The following is a 15,847-nucleotide window of genomic DNA, read 5'->3' as shown; positions in this document are numbered from 1 at the left end:
CGACTTCAAATAGCCATATTAAAATAAATCCTGAATAATAATAACCAGGATTTTTCTAACATACATGATAATACCACCTTTGCATATACCAAACGATATTTTAATTCAAAAATGCCTTTAAACAATTATAGAACTGGATTTACTTACCCTACCGAAATTCACCATAAATTTTCGGAAATTTTTCCATGCACTTCCAACTTTTCACATAATATTGGGTTTCCGGGGGTGATATGGTAACCGGACTCAGTGTAAAGCTCAGTAGCCGGTTCGAAGCAAAGCTTAAATTTGCTATCCTGATTAACCGTACAGCTGCTATTTGGAGGTTGGTTCACATAAATCTGACACTTGGTAACAAGACTCAATGTTAAGCTGCCAATTGGTAATAGGACTCCTTGTGATTCTGCAATTACATTTCATATCGATATTTTGTAGCGATCACATATTTCCAAAACAACGAACCTGTCAAGAGAAAGCTTTTGATTTCCTGAAATATCAAAAGTTTAAAAATGAAAAATATATTTTAGTTTTCATAAATTAGAAATTTTAATTTTGAAAAACAAAAGATTTCATACAATATCTTTGACTGACCGTGCTCATATGTACAAGTTAATGTTTGAATAAGCCCATGTTGACATGTGTTTCGCACATATTGTATATCTCCGTCTCTTAAAACAGCATACGAGGGTCAGCGATTTATGTCTTTAATTTACTTGATATTGTCTAAAGAAGTTGAGGTAATTAAGGGGATTGCATTTACCGGTGATTGAACTGGTCCTTTTTCATTATAAACGGTCTTTTAGACTGGGTTTTCAGAAACGGAAAACATGCACCGCTTAATACTATGCATGTATATTCATCAATTAGATAGTATCTCTTTAATTACATCAACTTCTTAAGACAATACCGGTAAGATAAAAAGACCGCTCAGCCCTATTATAAATGTACGCTTAGATCATAATCTTTAGGACCTGTTGGTGAGTTGTGTAATGTTTAAGTTAATGCGTTGAAGTTACGTAACAGATCGCCAGAAATTATTCCCTACACTGTTGTTGTCCTGAGGGGTCGGGCGGAGTGTGTATCAGTGACATACGGGCTTTAAAAGTCGGTCGTATGTAACTGTACTTTGTGATATGGATCAGAAGAAGTAAATAAAACTTTGAAAAGCCGATGAGGAGTGAGCCGCAATTGTGTCGTGATTAAATGTATTGTTAGTTCCCGCTCGTGTGCAAAATAAATGTATTGTTAGTTCCTGCTCGTGTGCAAAATCAATTTGTTGAAAGAGAAGTAATGGGGACCGACGAAATGACAGGGCAATACTGACGTTATAATCACGTTCAATCCAGGGCTACATATCTACCAAAAACATAGCTACAGTAGATATTTAAGGATTTTCATTATTGTTACATATATTATTGACTCAAAATTTTCTCTATAAGCCACAGACACAGTCACAAGCGAGTAAAATTGAAAAAATACGTGTTTAACAAAACCTAGATTCATGATTTTTATGGACATGGTGTTCTCATTAGCAGATTTCGAAACACATTTTTATTAAATATTCCCCCCCCCCCCGAATAGTCGCCTTACAAGTCTACAAATCGAACCGAAATTATATGTTCGCTGAAATAGTTTTTACTACTGCGAATCAATAATATGCATCAACGTTATGTACCGTTGGCATTTTGAATAGCTGTTTAAAACGGTTGCTAGAAGATAAAATACAGTAATATAGAACATGCTTAAACAGTTTGTTCAATATGTTTAACTTTAAAATAAAGTAAACTAAAATTAAACAAATATGACTTTGTCAGCTTCGAAGCTGCAATCACGTGATCAACTGACAGGCGCCGTATCCACTGGGCGCAAGACGCCACAATACTGTAAAGAATAATACGCAGCAAAACAAACGGTGCATGGTAATATCGTAATGAAAAATGTCTAAGCACGTTAAATAATAGTGTAGTTTATGAAACTGCTTAAAGCGGCAGCAGGTATGGTACATAAATATGTACAAACTCAATACGGTATCTTAAATCAGTTGAATTCCATATTTTACATAAAAGTAACGATCCTGGCAGGACTCGAACCTGCAATCTCCTGATCCGTAGTCAGGCGCCTTATCCATTGGGCCACAGGACCTCACAATATTTAATTTTCATGACGCAATAACAAAACAACGGTGCATCGTGAAATCGCAATATTTACTATAGGTATTCAATATTGACCTTGATAACGGACACATTGAACACATCATAGTCAAGTCATACACAGATAACTCGAAGCGACTCTGTGGCGCAACGATAGCACGTCTGACTCTAGATTAGAAGGTTGCGTGTACGAATCACGTCTGGGTCACACTTTTTATCAAACTGTCACGCGAGAGTTCATACTAAAAACTTCCTTTTGCGCTCGATATTACCATATTCCATTGAATTTGATTTTGCACAATAGCAGTAAAAATAAATGTTTAAGCACGTTAAATAAAAGTGAAGTTCATGAAACTGCTTTAAGCGAAAGCAATGTTAGGTACGGTATACATTTCATTTCATATATGAAAAAAGTATCGATCATGGCAGGACTCGAACCTGCAATCTCCTGATCCGTAGTCAGGCGCCTTATCCATTGGGACCCCGCAAAATGACATACCTATGACGCAACAACAAAACAACGGCGCGTCTTGAAATCGCAATATTTAATGTAGGTATTCAATATTGGCCTTGATAACGGACACATTGAACACGTCATAGTCAAGTTTTACACATAGAGCTCAAAGCGAATCTGTTGCGCAACGGTAGCGCGTCTGACTCCAGATCAGAAGGTTGCGTGTTCGAATCACGTCAGGGTCACACCTTTTTATCAAATTTCAAGCGAGAGTCTATACTAAAAACTTCAAATGGCGCTCGATATAATCATTTTCAAATCGATTTTTTTATAATAGCAGTAAAAACAAAGGTTTAAGCATGTTAAATAAAAGTGAAGTTTATAAATCTACTTAAAGCGGCAGCAATGTTAGGTACGGTATATAAACATGAACAAACTCAATACGGTATCTTAAATCAGTTGAATTACATGTTTGAATAAAGGTACAATCCTGGCAGGACTCGTACCTGAAATCTCCTGATCCGTTCATTGGGCCACAGGACCTCGCAAAATGATATACCTATGACGCAACAACAAAACGGTGCGTCTTAAAATCGCAATATTTAATGTAGGTATTCAGTATTGGCCTTGATAACGGACACATTGAACACAGTCATCATAGTCAAGTCTTACACCGATTAACTTACTGAACAATGATTATAAAATAGCAGCTAAAAGTATAGCAAACAGAATTTAAAAAATATTACCATCAATCATTTCAAGATCTCAATCCGTCTCATCAAATGGGTAAAACTGTTCTATACCGACATTAATAGTATAGTTACTAACAATGGCTTCTTCTCAAACAGCCTTAACATTGAACGAGGGGTTCGACAAGGGTGTCTACTTTCATCATCGCTATTTATTATATGTATCGAGTATCTATCACATCACATCCAATCAAATAAACAAATAAAAGGCATACCGCTAGAACCTGACGAAGAAATTAAACAGTCTCTATTCGCTGACGATGCAACTTATTTTTTAAATGACAATTATGACTCTTTCCATAACCTTATAGAGTCGCTAACCCTTTTCGGAAAGACATCGGGTCTTAAACTTAACAAAAGTAAATGTACTGTGCTACGAGTAGGTAAATTAAAACAAAGTAATGTTCATCATAAAAAAGAAATGAAATTTAATTGGACATCCGATGAAGCCACTACGTTAGGAATTACATTTACAAATAATGAAAACGATACAGTTCTAAAAAACATACTGCCTAAATTACAGAATTTTAAAAATTGCTTAAAATCATGGCACCACCGTAAACTAACACTTATCGGAAAAAACACAGTATTGAAAACATTTGCACTTCCTAAATTAATTTATGCATTAACAGTTCTCCCAAATCCACCAAATGATATTATTAACGATATTAATTCAGCAATATTTAATTTCATATGGGACGATAAACCTGACAAAATTAAACGAACTCAGTTAATGCAACCCGTAGAAAATGGAGGTATCCACTTAACGAACATTGACTCATTCTTGAATGCAATCAAATGCAGCTGGGTTAAAAGATACCTAGATAGTACCAATACGAGTAAATGGAAACTATTCTACCAGAAAATTTTAAAAAAATATGGTGATTCCTTACTGTTTGAATGTAACATCAGCAATAATATCTTACATGAAATTGCCAACGAAAACATATTTCTATCTAATGTTCTATCAGCATGGAGTAATGTTACTCATAACCTAGACTACCAAACCAACAGTAAAATTATTTTATGGAACAATAAAGACATAACTTCAAACAATAACACGTTTTTCTATAAACATTGGTTTGAACGAAACATTAAATATGTCGACCAATTATACGACGACAGAATTAAGGACTTCTACTCTTTTGATAATATATGTTACATATACGGAATACCTTCAAGTGATTTCCTGAAGTACTACACATTAATCAAAAACATACCCAAACATATCAAATCTAAAATCAATACAAATAACACACCATGTACTCAAACAACATTCGTAGAAAACATACTTTCAAGACAAAAGAAAACGAATAAAATATTTTACACACTACAAATAAAAAAACCTACAGAAAACTCCAAAACCCAAAATAAATGGCAGGTCCTTTTTCGAGATCAAGAACTTAATTGGAAACACATATTTATCATGCCATATAAAGCAACTATTGAGAGCACACTGAGAAATTTTCAATATAAATACGTCCATAGAATTATAGCTACAAACAAATATCTCTTCAAATGCAAATTATCTAACTCCAATTTATGTGACTTCTGCGGTGAAAACATCGAAACTATAGAACATCTATTTTGGGAGTGCAAACACATCCAGCCTATTTGGAATCAATTAGCATCCTTTCTTGAACAACAACAGCTAAACGTTAAACTATCCTTATTAAGTGTTAGTTTCGGAATTAACTCATTAAAATCAATACATGGTAATAATATTGTGAATTTTATTCTTATATTGATGAAATATTTTATCTTTCACATGAAATACAGGAAACAAATACCAAATTTTAATTGTTTTATCCATAGTCTTAAACTCAAAATCCAGATTGAGAAAGAAATAGCCCTCAGTAATGACACTTTGCAGATCTTTGAACAAAAATGGAATCGAATTAAATTCTCATAATGCTTGTCCACTTATATACTAATCACTCTTATGTAAGTTTTGCTTTACCATGTATTTTTCTTTTCATTTTTTTTTAGTATTATTCACACCAAGATTTTTTTTTTTCTAAAAACTTTATCAGGCATAGTTTATGTATACTTTGTTAAAACCATTGTTTGCAAATGAATAAAACATGTATGTATACAATATATGCTTTAAAATGAATAAAAAAAAAAGTCTTACACAGCAAATTCCATGCAACTCATCGTGGCGTTCCATGTGGCGCAACGGTAGCGCGTTTAAGTTCAGATCAGAAGGTAGCGTGCTCAAATCGCGTGAGGGTCACACTTTTTATCAAATGTCAAGCGAGAGTCAATACGAACAACTTCTAATGGTGCTCGATATGATCATATTCCATTTAAATTTATTTAAATAATACATGTAGCAGTAAAACACATTTTTAAGCACGTTAAATAATAGTGCAGTTTATAAAACTGATTAAAACGAAAGCAATCTTAGGAACAGTACATAGGCATGTACAAACTCATACGGTATCTTAAATATGTTTAATTCTATTTTACAAATTACTACATTGTAGTATAAGGGAACAACAAAACGGCGATGCATCTTAAAGTCAATATGTTAACAATGTGATTACCGGTATTCGAGATTGGCCTTAATAACGGACAGAACGAACATAGATAGTCAAGTCTTACACTTCTAGACTCTAAAGCGACGGTAGCTATAATCAACACAGGTGTTTGGCTCGTGCCCAAGTTACTTTAACACTACCAATTTGTCATAAAACAACATTTTTCATCATTTTGGCACAAAAATCTGATGTAATATTTATGTATACATATTATATCAGAAATTGTTTTCGTCAAAATGATGAAAAACGTTGTTGTAGGACATACTGATAGCGTTAAAGTGACTTGGCAACGCGCCTAACACCTGTGATAATCACTCGAGCGTCAATTAAAAACGTGTCTCGTCAGTCGTGTATTGGCTAAAGTTGGCTAAACTGGGTTAAGTTGGCTTTACTTAATACCTCATAGTTGGATATATATTAAGCATGTCTGTTTCTAACGTTATTTTGATTGCAAATCGTGTTGTTGTTTTTTCTCTTCAATTAATCATGCCCGCCGTGTTTACAATAATTATCGCTAAAGGTCGGTCCGGTTGCATATTTTCTTAGAAAAAATATCCGTTCAACATTTAACTTTGTACGATTAAAATATCAAAATTACAAATAAAGGAAATATGCAATATGAATATCGGATTTACATTTTACACAATCTGTTTAAACTACATTTTGGAAGAGCTTTCTAAAGAACACAATTAGCTAATCATAAAAATTATATTCAGTTTACGTGTTGTTGTTGTTGTTTTTACAATAGTAGCAATAATTCATTTTTACCCACGACCAGAAAAAGTATAATTATCAGTTTTTACATAAAAAAGATATCGATCCTAGCAGGACTCGAACCTGCAATCTCCTGATCCGTAGTCAGGCGCCTTATCCATTGGGCCATAGGACCTTGTGATCACGCCTCACACATAAACACTCAATATAGCATTATTCGGTATTGAGTTTCGGTTTAAACGTTTAAATCAGTAGTTATACATTTCGTCGTATTTGAACTTTGTCAATACAGCACGTCAATATTTGTTTGTTGTTTATATTCATACAGGCCGACAACTTATATTAAACATTTGTTTGAAAAAAGCACATTCATTTTTGTCGATTTTATTTAGGAATAAATAATTATAACAAAAACATGTAAATCCCGGGATGTAAATCTATTCATTTATTTCCGTGCTGATCTCGATAATTTGCGTTGTAAGTGCGTAACTTCGGCCACGATATCGCTACAATGCCTACACGTTTATTTTTGTCTTGAACTTTTTTATCTTTTTAAACAATTACAAAAAAGTTGCTAATATCTTTGTGCGTATTTTAACAAACTGTTAATTAAGGTTATATATTTTTATTTCTTTAAATCATGTATTCAATATGCATATTCTGTTTAAGTTATTAAACCTGTGCCTATTATGCACAGGTGGTTAGCGTGTAGCTATAAAAAGTTTTCATTTTCAGAATTTATTTTTCGGTATAATTTGATTATTTTTCATTCAAAATGATGTTAGTTTTTACTAATTAATATCATAGCTAGAATCTACAGCCTGTATAGCTGTGCGTGTATGTATATGTTTTTATCATTTGTAAAATATTTGATTATAAGTAGATCTAGTTCACACGAAACTTGAAATGTAGATTAAGATGTAGACGTGGTGTGAGTTCGTTTTCGTTTCTTGGTCGTCCGGAAATCTGATACGATTTTACGTGGCGAAGACGTTGGGAAATGATTGTCAACGGAAAAAAAAAATTTGGTCTTGTCTTGAACCAACACTTCCAAAAGAAAAAAAAATGCAGACTTGTTTAATGTGAACAACTAAATATATAATACATACACTTCGTTTAACATTCACTTGAATATCTTTATTTGCTTTGCCAAATAAATGCCTTTATTTTATTTTATAAATATGCATTTTTGCAAATATTGATGACTCTAGTTTCTTAACTCGCAACAATTGCAAAAGGATTGGGTGTTTGACAGGTTTGCTATACAAATTAATACGTTAATTCGTGGTTACTCGTATTTATACATTCAGTTAAAATGTGAATATTGTTACAACACAAATAATGCGTTGTAAACTACTCATGTTTGAAGTTTTACAAAGAAAATAAGCGCACACAAAAATAGGTAAAACTGAAATTTATTATTATTTATATTAAATACTTCAAATACACACAATTTGATATGATTAAAAGATTTATCAGTTAATTGTGTCTCTGATTTATAAACGAATATTTTTAGGGATGATTTCACCCACTGGTTGTTATTTAGCTCTTGCCAACTTATTATATTGTAGGGGAGGAAACCAGAGTGAGGAGTTTGTATCTTTCCAATCACGTTGATTGGCTCCCTTGGCTCACCCCTCAGTAATAACTGGTTGAGGATTCTCCCTGTCAATATAATTACCAGCAATACCTTGCTTCAGGCACCTAATGAACTTTAAAGTCCAAATAAAGAATAAAAATGCTAGCTGAAGCAACGTTTATTTTTTGTTTGTTTGTTTTTTTGGACAAAATAATTATTGTATACTAAATGCCGTTCCACGATAGTCATTTACATTTGTTGGTTTTTATCACAGTTAAGATTTTTGCAGATGTAGCTGGCACCAATCTTTGTTTCTACAGGATTGGTTATGATTATTGTAACACCCTAGATAACGTCGACAAGTATTTGATGAATTATTGGATGAAGTATATGTGGATTGAACTTAGCATGTATGTTATAGACATTCGTCGACCCTCGAGATTGATGACTGGATGAAAACTAATTAAGAAAGAGTCCGAAAAATTCAAAGCCCAGTGCCCGGGGGATACCAAAATTTTCAGATTACGTGTTAGAAATTATAAACCCATGCCCGACGAGTTACTGTTAATCGCTATCATCACTAGCTCGGTATTATAAGATATATCACATGCACTATTTCTTAATTTAAAATTTCATAAGAATTTTTTTTCTAAAAGCAATGGGGCACGCTTCATAAATTATTAATTATTCGATATATAAACGCAACCACGTGCAATTTCGGTAATTCAACAGTGGTTATCTGTCGTGTTTTATGCATTTTATTTTCTCTTCTTCCAGCGACCAATTTGATTAGTTGTTCACTGTTCAGAAAAAAATAAAGGTACACATATCTCCAGTTTTCCAAGTAAAATTTCCTCGCCAATAGAGATGCAAAAAAGTTACCTATGGGATATTTTACTGAAACGACTGCAACGGCCTATTGATAGGGCAATAAAAGTGACAAAGACGGCGCTCGGATCGATAGAACGGTAAATAAGTACACAGCATATCATATCAACGGAGTTCGTGACACGCGTTCCGAATACACTGGGTATCCGACTACTGGTTACCCGCAGTGTGGCTGTCGCGGGCTTCCGGTGTAACGCGTGTCAACCACGTGATGATAGTACACAGCGTTGATTGAAAGAATGTTAATTTCATCATCGTAATCTGTTGTTATCTGCTTTAATTGATGATTAATCAATTGGTATTTACTGGAATCCTGTCTGCAGCTTCTGATTTGTGATGAATATTTAAATAAGGCGGTATACTGTCGAGGATGAATGCGCAAATAAAAATACATCCGACAATATCTGTTATTGTAAATACGCATTTTACCTGAATCTATGTTAGCGTTCATTTCTTTTGTTTAATTCTTTTGATTTCATTAATGTCGAGGTGTTATGATGAACATAAGAGGTTTTTATGTGCTCCAACGCGGAGACACTAAATAACACAATCATGGCTAAGCGGAGGACCCATAAGCGAAGACGAAATTTTCCAGTGAAACATTTTATGAATTCATCCTTATAAATGTTTACGATAAAGTAAATTATATAATAATAGTTTGTATTTTTCATCTTCATTAAGTCCGTCACCATCTACCAGTTAAGTAAACATTCTCATCTGTTTAAGGCAACCTGCCCGTATCCGTCAAATCCAATGCCCATGCTTTTATTGATAGTTCTTTTAATTAAATAAATAATCATTTAAAATACATGTTATTTAGTATTCATTTGTGTATCGGGAAAGGATCATATTTACACGTATTTCTGGGGGGAAAATCGTATCTTGTATCAAATTTAACACACGTTTTTGAGAGTCTTAAGTATTTCCCTATACTTTATATTTTTGATTGCAAAAACACATATTTTTGATTTACAGAAGACCGACACAAACATATATATGATATTTTCTCATGATGAAAAAAGCAGTTCATAGATTAACCGTAAATAATTCATACATGTTAGGATTTTGCTTAGTTTATATTACAAGTAATAGTATGGTTAAATTGTAGGTGGATTCTTATGAGTTATTTTTAAATATGAAACTTGTGGCAATTATTACATGTTCATATATAAATCAACATTGTTATTGTTGTTGTTTTAGTGTTGTAGTTTTTTTAAATGAATACACAGTTGGTCTGCGATATTGCATTTAATAAATGCTGAAAATCTTACTTCATCTTCCAGAAAAACTACAAGTAAAAACGTAAAATCTAAAACTACGTGGGAAACTTCACTTCTCAAAATAACACAAAATAAGAATATGTCCTTATTTATATATGTATATTAAAAATCAAAATATTTTTTTATAGAAATAATAATCCTTAACAATGTTTTTTTTTAAATGTTTACAACGTATTTCCTGACTATTTGATGTTAGAGCCTGAGATAGCCATACGTTCATTTAATTCGTGTCTGGTACAGGAAAATGTGCTACTTTATTTCATAATTTCGTGTCTGGTGAACGAGGCGTATAACCATTCACAAAAATTAGTCCTTACGTGATAGGGCGGAGCTAGAATCGATAGGCGGAGCTTTGAGTTGCTCGCGGCGGACGTATTGCGCGATTGGCTGGTGAACGTTTATATTGATTATTTGATTGGCTGTCACTGATATTGTAATGAGGCCTGTTTTGCATATAAGAATCTGCATAATGTCGCATTTCCATAACCAGCATCGTGTGCATCTTTATCTGATATTGTCTCGATAATTATTGTTCGCTTTCTGGTGTTCTGGCATAGAAATAATCACGTTTAAATCATATATGATCGGATCTGTACTTCTTGAGCTAAAGACATTTATTGGTACTCGAAAACCGTGTAGTGAAGCGCATTTTTAGGGGAAAACATTTTACAGAAGAAACAAAGTGCTGTTTAGCGTCAAAGTGACACACAGACACGGAAAGATCGAGATAAGAGGCGGAAGGGGAATTCAAGGCAGCTATGAGTATCAGTGTTGGTGGCTATCACGGAGGGTTCGCGCATCCGACCTCCATGGGGATCACTTCCGGTCAGGACTACTTCACGGCGGCCCACTACCCCTCAACTTCTGTGTATCCGGAATACCCCTTTACGGACAGAGATTATTTTAATAATTGGGTGTTAAATGGAACCACAGACATTCCCATGTCACCGGAACCCTACGGAGCGGCCTGTGGAACGCCGTCACCGCCAATGATGGGAGTCGTGCATCACGGTTACGCAGACGGCATGCATCAGACGTTTGCCGGTTGGTCGGACTTTCCCATGAACACGGCGGAACTTGCGCTGGCACACAACATTCCAATTTCGGAGATCGGGAACTATGAGTCCTACACAAACGCGTTCGGAGACCGATGTCTGAGGCGGCGGACGTCCGCAAACCGCAAAGAGCGCCGACGGACGCTCAGTATTAACAATGCGTTTTCAAATCTTCGCTGCTCTATTCCAAACGTGCCTTCTGACACTAAGCTTTCAAAGATCAAAACGTTGCGCCTTGCAATCAGTTACATTTCATACCTGACGGAGATTTTGGAGAAGGGAGATTCGAACATGGTACCCAACAGTTTCAAAGCTGACATCTCCAGGAAGAGGGAGCGAAGATCACTTCCGGTTGAAGATGAAAAGAAAATAGCGGACTCCTGTGTAAGTACCATAAAGTAACACAAAAATGTACTTCAGTATTACCTTGCTTACCGCGCATGGTAATATTATAATAATATGCTTTACAGCACGTTTACTTCAGAATTCATGATATTGTTTAAGGTTTTTGTAAGCACAAGCACAACAAAAATAGTTTTTATGTATTATGAAATAGTAATTTTTAAGAATGCAAGGAAAAACTGGCTTTTATTTACATTTCAAATATTTGTATATTTTCTCTGAATTTATATGTAGAAAAAATGTCTCTGAGAACTCTCCTATTTCCCTAAAAATTCTTGTTCTGATTTTATCATCTAAATATGTCATGTATTTTCAATTCTATTATTATGTTATCAGAAAGTACATACATATGTAGATTGTGCGATAATGTAATCCACTCCGAAATAGTGTACATGACTCAATTTCGACTTTTATTACCCTATTGATATGTCATTAATGTGTTTAAAAAGTAGCCGACCAATTGACCGACCGCACAAAAAACAAGGGCAATAAAATATACCCATGTCACTTATTGGGTTTATGATTGCGTGTTGATCAAAATGATAACACTGTTAACACGATGTCATAATTTCTGTTATCAAAAATTGTAATCTTTTATAACAGAAAGTGGCCGATTTTAAGCAGCGACATTATTTTCAACGATATATTTTAACAATTGTTGTGGCAGTAATATTAAGCAAAACTGGTTATAAAATATATAATTTGATATAGCTTTACTTGCAATTTACAATGAAAAATACATACATTATTTCAGTCCTTAGATAATACATTTTAATTGTGATAAAACACTAGATTATAAATAATTCATTTTAATTAATCGAGATAAGTCATTAGTTTATAAATATAAACATTTTATTTTGTCTTTTTAGACTGTACATTCCAAGTATTGATTTTAGCTTCATAATCTAGATGATACTTATTGATGCTCGACAACAAACCAAAAATAAGGAAATCTTTGGGTTTCACGTACAACGTTAATGAATATTGGCTCTCCTGTCAAAAATTGGTGCTCGTGCGATTCATTTTGGCGCTAAATCGGCGGTGAATATAACAAATAATAAATGATAAAGCGTAATTGATACACCGAACTAGTTATTGCCGGATCCCTGATCACCAAGGCAGCAATTATTAGGGGCCGAACTAATTTGATTATTCGGTGACAAGGGGCCACGTTCCCATCTGGCAAAGGGTCGAGAAATGAAGCTAGATACATCGACGTCGTATCAAATTTAACAGCCGATCTGTTCTCATATTGGTATTGTTTTCCTTAAAATCACTTTTTTCCCGCATTTTTTGTATCTTGAATTTGATAGTTCACTTAGCACATGGATAATGGACCTAGTCAAGTAAATAAATACATAAGTATATTTTTCAATGATATCATCAATTCGCTGAGAAACAGTTTTAACAATTACGCAGAAAAATACACGACCCGTTATAATAACTCTTTCAGTGCTGTAACCGAATTTTGAAGGCCTTTGCAAACAGTTTGGATCCAGATGAGACGCCACAAAACGTGGCGTCTCATCTGGATCCAAACTGTTTGCTATTCTTATAGTATTCTTTGAAAAAATTCGAAGAAAATGCTCATTATAGTAATTCAGCAGACGCCATTTTAGCAGACGACAAATTTCCCAGCATGCAAAGGGTTAAATATGGTGTTGTTTTAATTTTAATACATATACAGGCATGTTGATATGAGAACGTATGGGTTGTGTGGTGGCTTCGTTGAAAATTAGATTGTTCAGATATTTCATGAATTATTATTTCATTATGGCCGTCGGCAACATGGCGGCCCATAGTGGCACCCAGTAAAAACAAATTAATACCAAAATAACCAGAGATAAATTGATACTTTGACTGGCGATTAATCGTCATTTAGTAACATATAAACGACAATTCTATTGAGTTATGTTCATCAACAATAACTGAAACCTAATTTTGGTCACGTGACGATCATCAAGTCACGTGGCCGGCACGCGTCGCATCTGTCCAACAAAATGGCGCATATTTAGGAAATCTCGTCTGCATCAGTAATGCGCTGCGTTATCTAATTAGCGTAATGTATATTTATGATCGTTATCAAATGGACTTCATTAAGAAGATCATGTTTATTTCCATTGAGGCATTATTAAGAAATTGTTTACAGATTCTAAGTAACGTATACTAGCGTATCTGGGCCGATCAGCTTTCACTGTATTTGATGAACCGCACAGCCATTGCTTAATTATAGCCTTTTTCCGTTGCAAAATATGGAAGATTAATGTATTTGATCAATCTCTATCGCTTGCTTAACACAATTGCAAAAAAGAAAGAAATACAATAACGAGATATAATGACACTTTGTAAGAGAATTAACGTAAACATAAAACTGTACAATTTGACAAACTATTACAAATTCAATTAACACGCATAACATGCGCTATACAAACATGCATTTCCTTTATTCGTAGTAATTGTAAAGACGCTACACTGTTATTTATTTTGATAAATATTTAATATATCAAAATTAAATATGAAACATATATCTCAATAACTGTGACCGAACTATTTCACAGTTATTTTAAATTGTCTTCTTTATGCTTCCAGGAATCAGACGACTCCTCCGAGAGCAGCACAAGTCACAGTTCATCGTCTGAGCCTAAAGTCAAAGGTCGCACGGGATGGCCGGAAGCGGTTTGGGCGTCTGAGCTCCGCGGTAACTCCCCTCCCGAGAAACCGGAAGCGTCGTCATTGTCGTGATCATGGCCGTCCGCTTGTTACAGATAGCTGTTTTCCGATTGGAAAGTAAACGCTAGCCGCGCTGTACTCGCTCGTGGCGGGCTGAGCACCGGAAGAGACGTGGATTCTTTTTGTTGTGAAAGAAAATGTGTTCAGTGTCTAGTCGTCGTAGGGTGTTGACACCGCACTCACGCTTTCTGTGATTACAATTTATCACACGAGACCCGAAACGTTGAATTTTTGTCTCGCATGTTTTGCAGCATTTATTTATATCTTAAACTTTTGGACACGATCTGTGTTTTAATAGCTAGTTTTTTTAGTATAATGTGTATATATCTTTCATAACGTTACAGAGGCAAAAATGGTGCAGCGTTTCATATGAATGCTTTGTATTGTACATAGTGTCATTAGAATATTTGTAAATGCACTCACAGTTTGTGATATTTTCGTACTGTGCATCTATTTCTGTTCGTCAATTGACATCTTTATGGCTTTATGTACGAGTTTAGTTGTCAAAGATAAGACTGTCACGCGGAATACGAAAAAAACGAGAAATTATTGACTGAAATGCCCCAAAACCTGACTTGTAGTAACCGGAGCACCACTTCGATTCTTACAAAGACCGCAGCCAAAGATTCTTGCCTTTATCTTCCACACTAATGCACGGTGCTACGTGATTACCCGTAGTTTCGGGCCATGAAGCGCCGACCATTAATGTTTATAGATTTCCTATCATGGGGGATGGCGAAATTTCCCGTGAACATTCCGGCAACAAAACAATTAAACGTTATTCTCTCTACGAGACTTAAATGACAAACGAGTTCTTGATAAACGCCGCTTTTTGTTTACAATATTTCTGGTAATTATGGGTATATCTGTCAAAACTGGCGTCTACGCTCAAGCCTCCAGTCAAGCCGTCGCCGATCCACGGCGAAATGGCAGTATGAGAGTAATTGGTAAAACCCGCACCTGCGTAAAAGAGTGGACTTGTATACGTTTGTAAACTATTAGTCCAATTACTGAATCTTTCATTAAACACACTATTAGTAAATGCTTTATGAAAATGAATTCGGAATTCAAAACTGTAAAGAGATTCTGATAACAGCCAATGTAACAGTGTATAGATAAGTAAATTTGTTAATTACAAGTTTTGATTTTCAAAAGCATGTAAGTTCGTTTATATATGTTTTCTATATCGTATTATAGAATAAAGCAGCACTTAATAAAAACAGACCCGTCAAATTTTAATCTTGATGGCTTAGCCAGACCCCACAAGAAAGAACATTGACTTTTCGTGTTGCTAAAATGTTTTATA

The 15,847-nt window shown here is 34.5% G+C and overlaps 1 protein-coding gene and 3 non-coding genes across 4 annotated transcripts; 2 read left to right on the top strand and 2 right to left on the bottom strand.

Annotated features, from left to right (window-relative positions):
- Positions 1-2,066: 2,066 nt before the first annotated feature.
- Positions 2,067-2,139, bottom strand: Trnar-acg (transfer RNA arginine (anticodon ACG)). The gene has a single exon. It is a non-coding gene; the product is annotated as a tRNA-Arg (tRNA).
- Positions 2,140-2,774: 635 nt separating this feature from the next.
- Trnaw-cca (transfer RNA tryptophan (anticodon CCA)) lies at positions 2,775-2,846 on the top strand. The gene has a single exon. It is a non-coding gene; the product is annotated as a tRNA-Trp (tRNA).
- Positions 2,847-6,709: 3,863 nt separating this feature from the next.
- On the bottom strand, positions 6,710-6,782 carry Trnar-acg (transfer RNA arginine (anticodon ACG)). Its single transcript has one exon. It is a non-coding gene; the product is annotated as a tRNA-Arg (tRNA).
- A 4,171-nt stretch (positions 6,783-10,953) lies between these two features.
- On the top strand, positions 10,954-15,416 carry LOC127877279 (heart- and neural crest derivatives-expressed protein 2-like). The gene is made up of 2 exons (XM_052422968.1): positions 10,954-11,793; positions 14,401-15,416. The coding sequence occupies exons 1-2, from the start codon at positions 11,113-11,115 to the stop codon at positions 14,551-14,553; spliced, it is 834 nt and encodes a 277-aa protein (XP_052278928.1). The 5' UTR covers positions 10,954-11,112; the 3' UTR covers positions 14,554-15,416.
- Positions 15,417-15,847: the final 431 nt, after the last annotated feature.

Source organism: Dreissena polymorpha, chromosome 4, assembly GCF_020536995.1.
Source record: "Dreissena polymorpha isolate Duluth1 chromosome 4, UMN_Dpol_1.0, whole genome shotgun sequence".
Lineage (NCBI taxonomy): Eukaryota > Metazoa > Mollusca > Bivalvia > Myida > Dreissenidae > Dreissena > Dreissena polymorpha.
This window is presented reverse-complemented; position numbering and strand designations above follow the sequence as displayed.

Bases quoted from the DNA above. Each gene is read 5' to 3' on its own strand.
- LOC127877279 (XM_052422968.1), top strand. From the start codon at position 11,113: ATGAGTATCAGTGTTGGTGGCTATCACGGAGGGTTCGCGCATCCGACC. The intron at 11,794-14,400 runs GTAAGTACCATA...TTATGCTTCCAG, and splicing joins AGAAAATAGCGGACTCCTGT to GAATCAGACGACTCCTCCGA.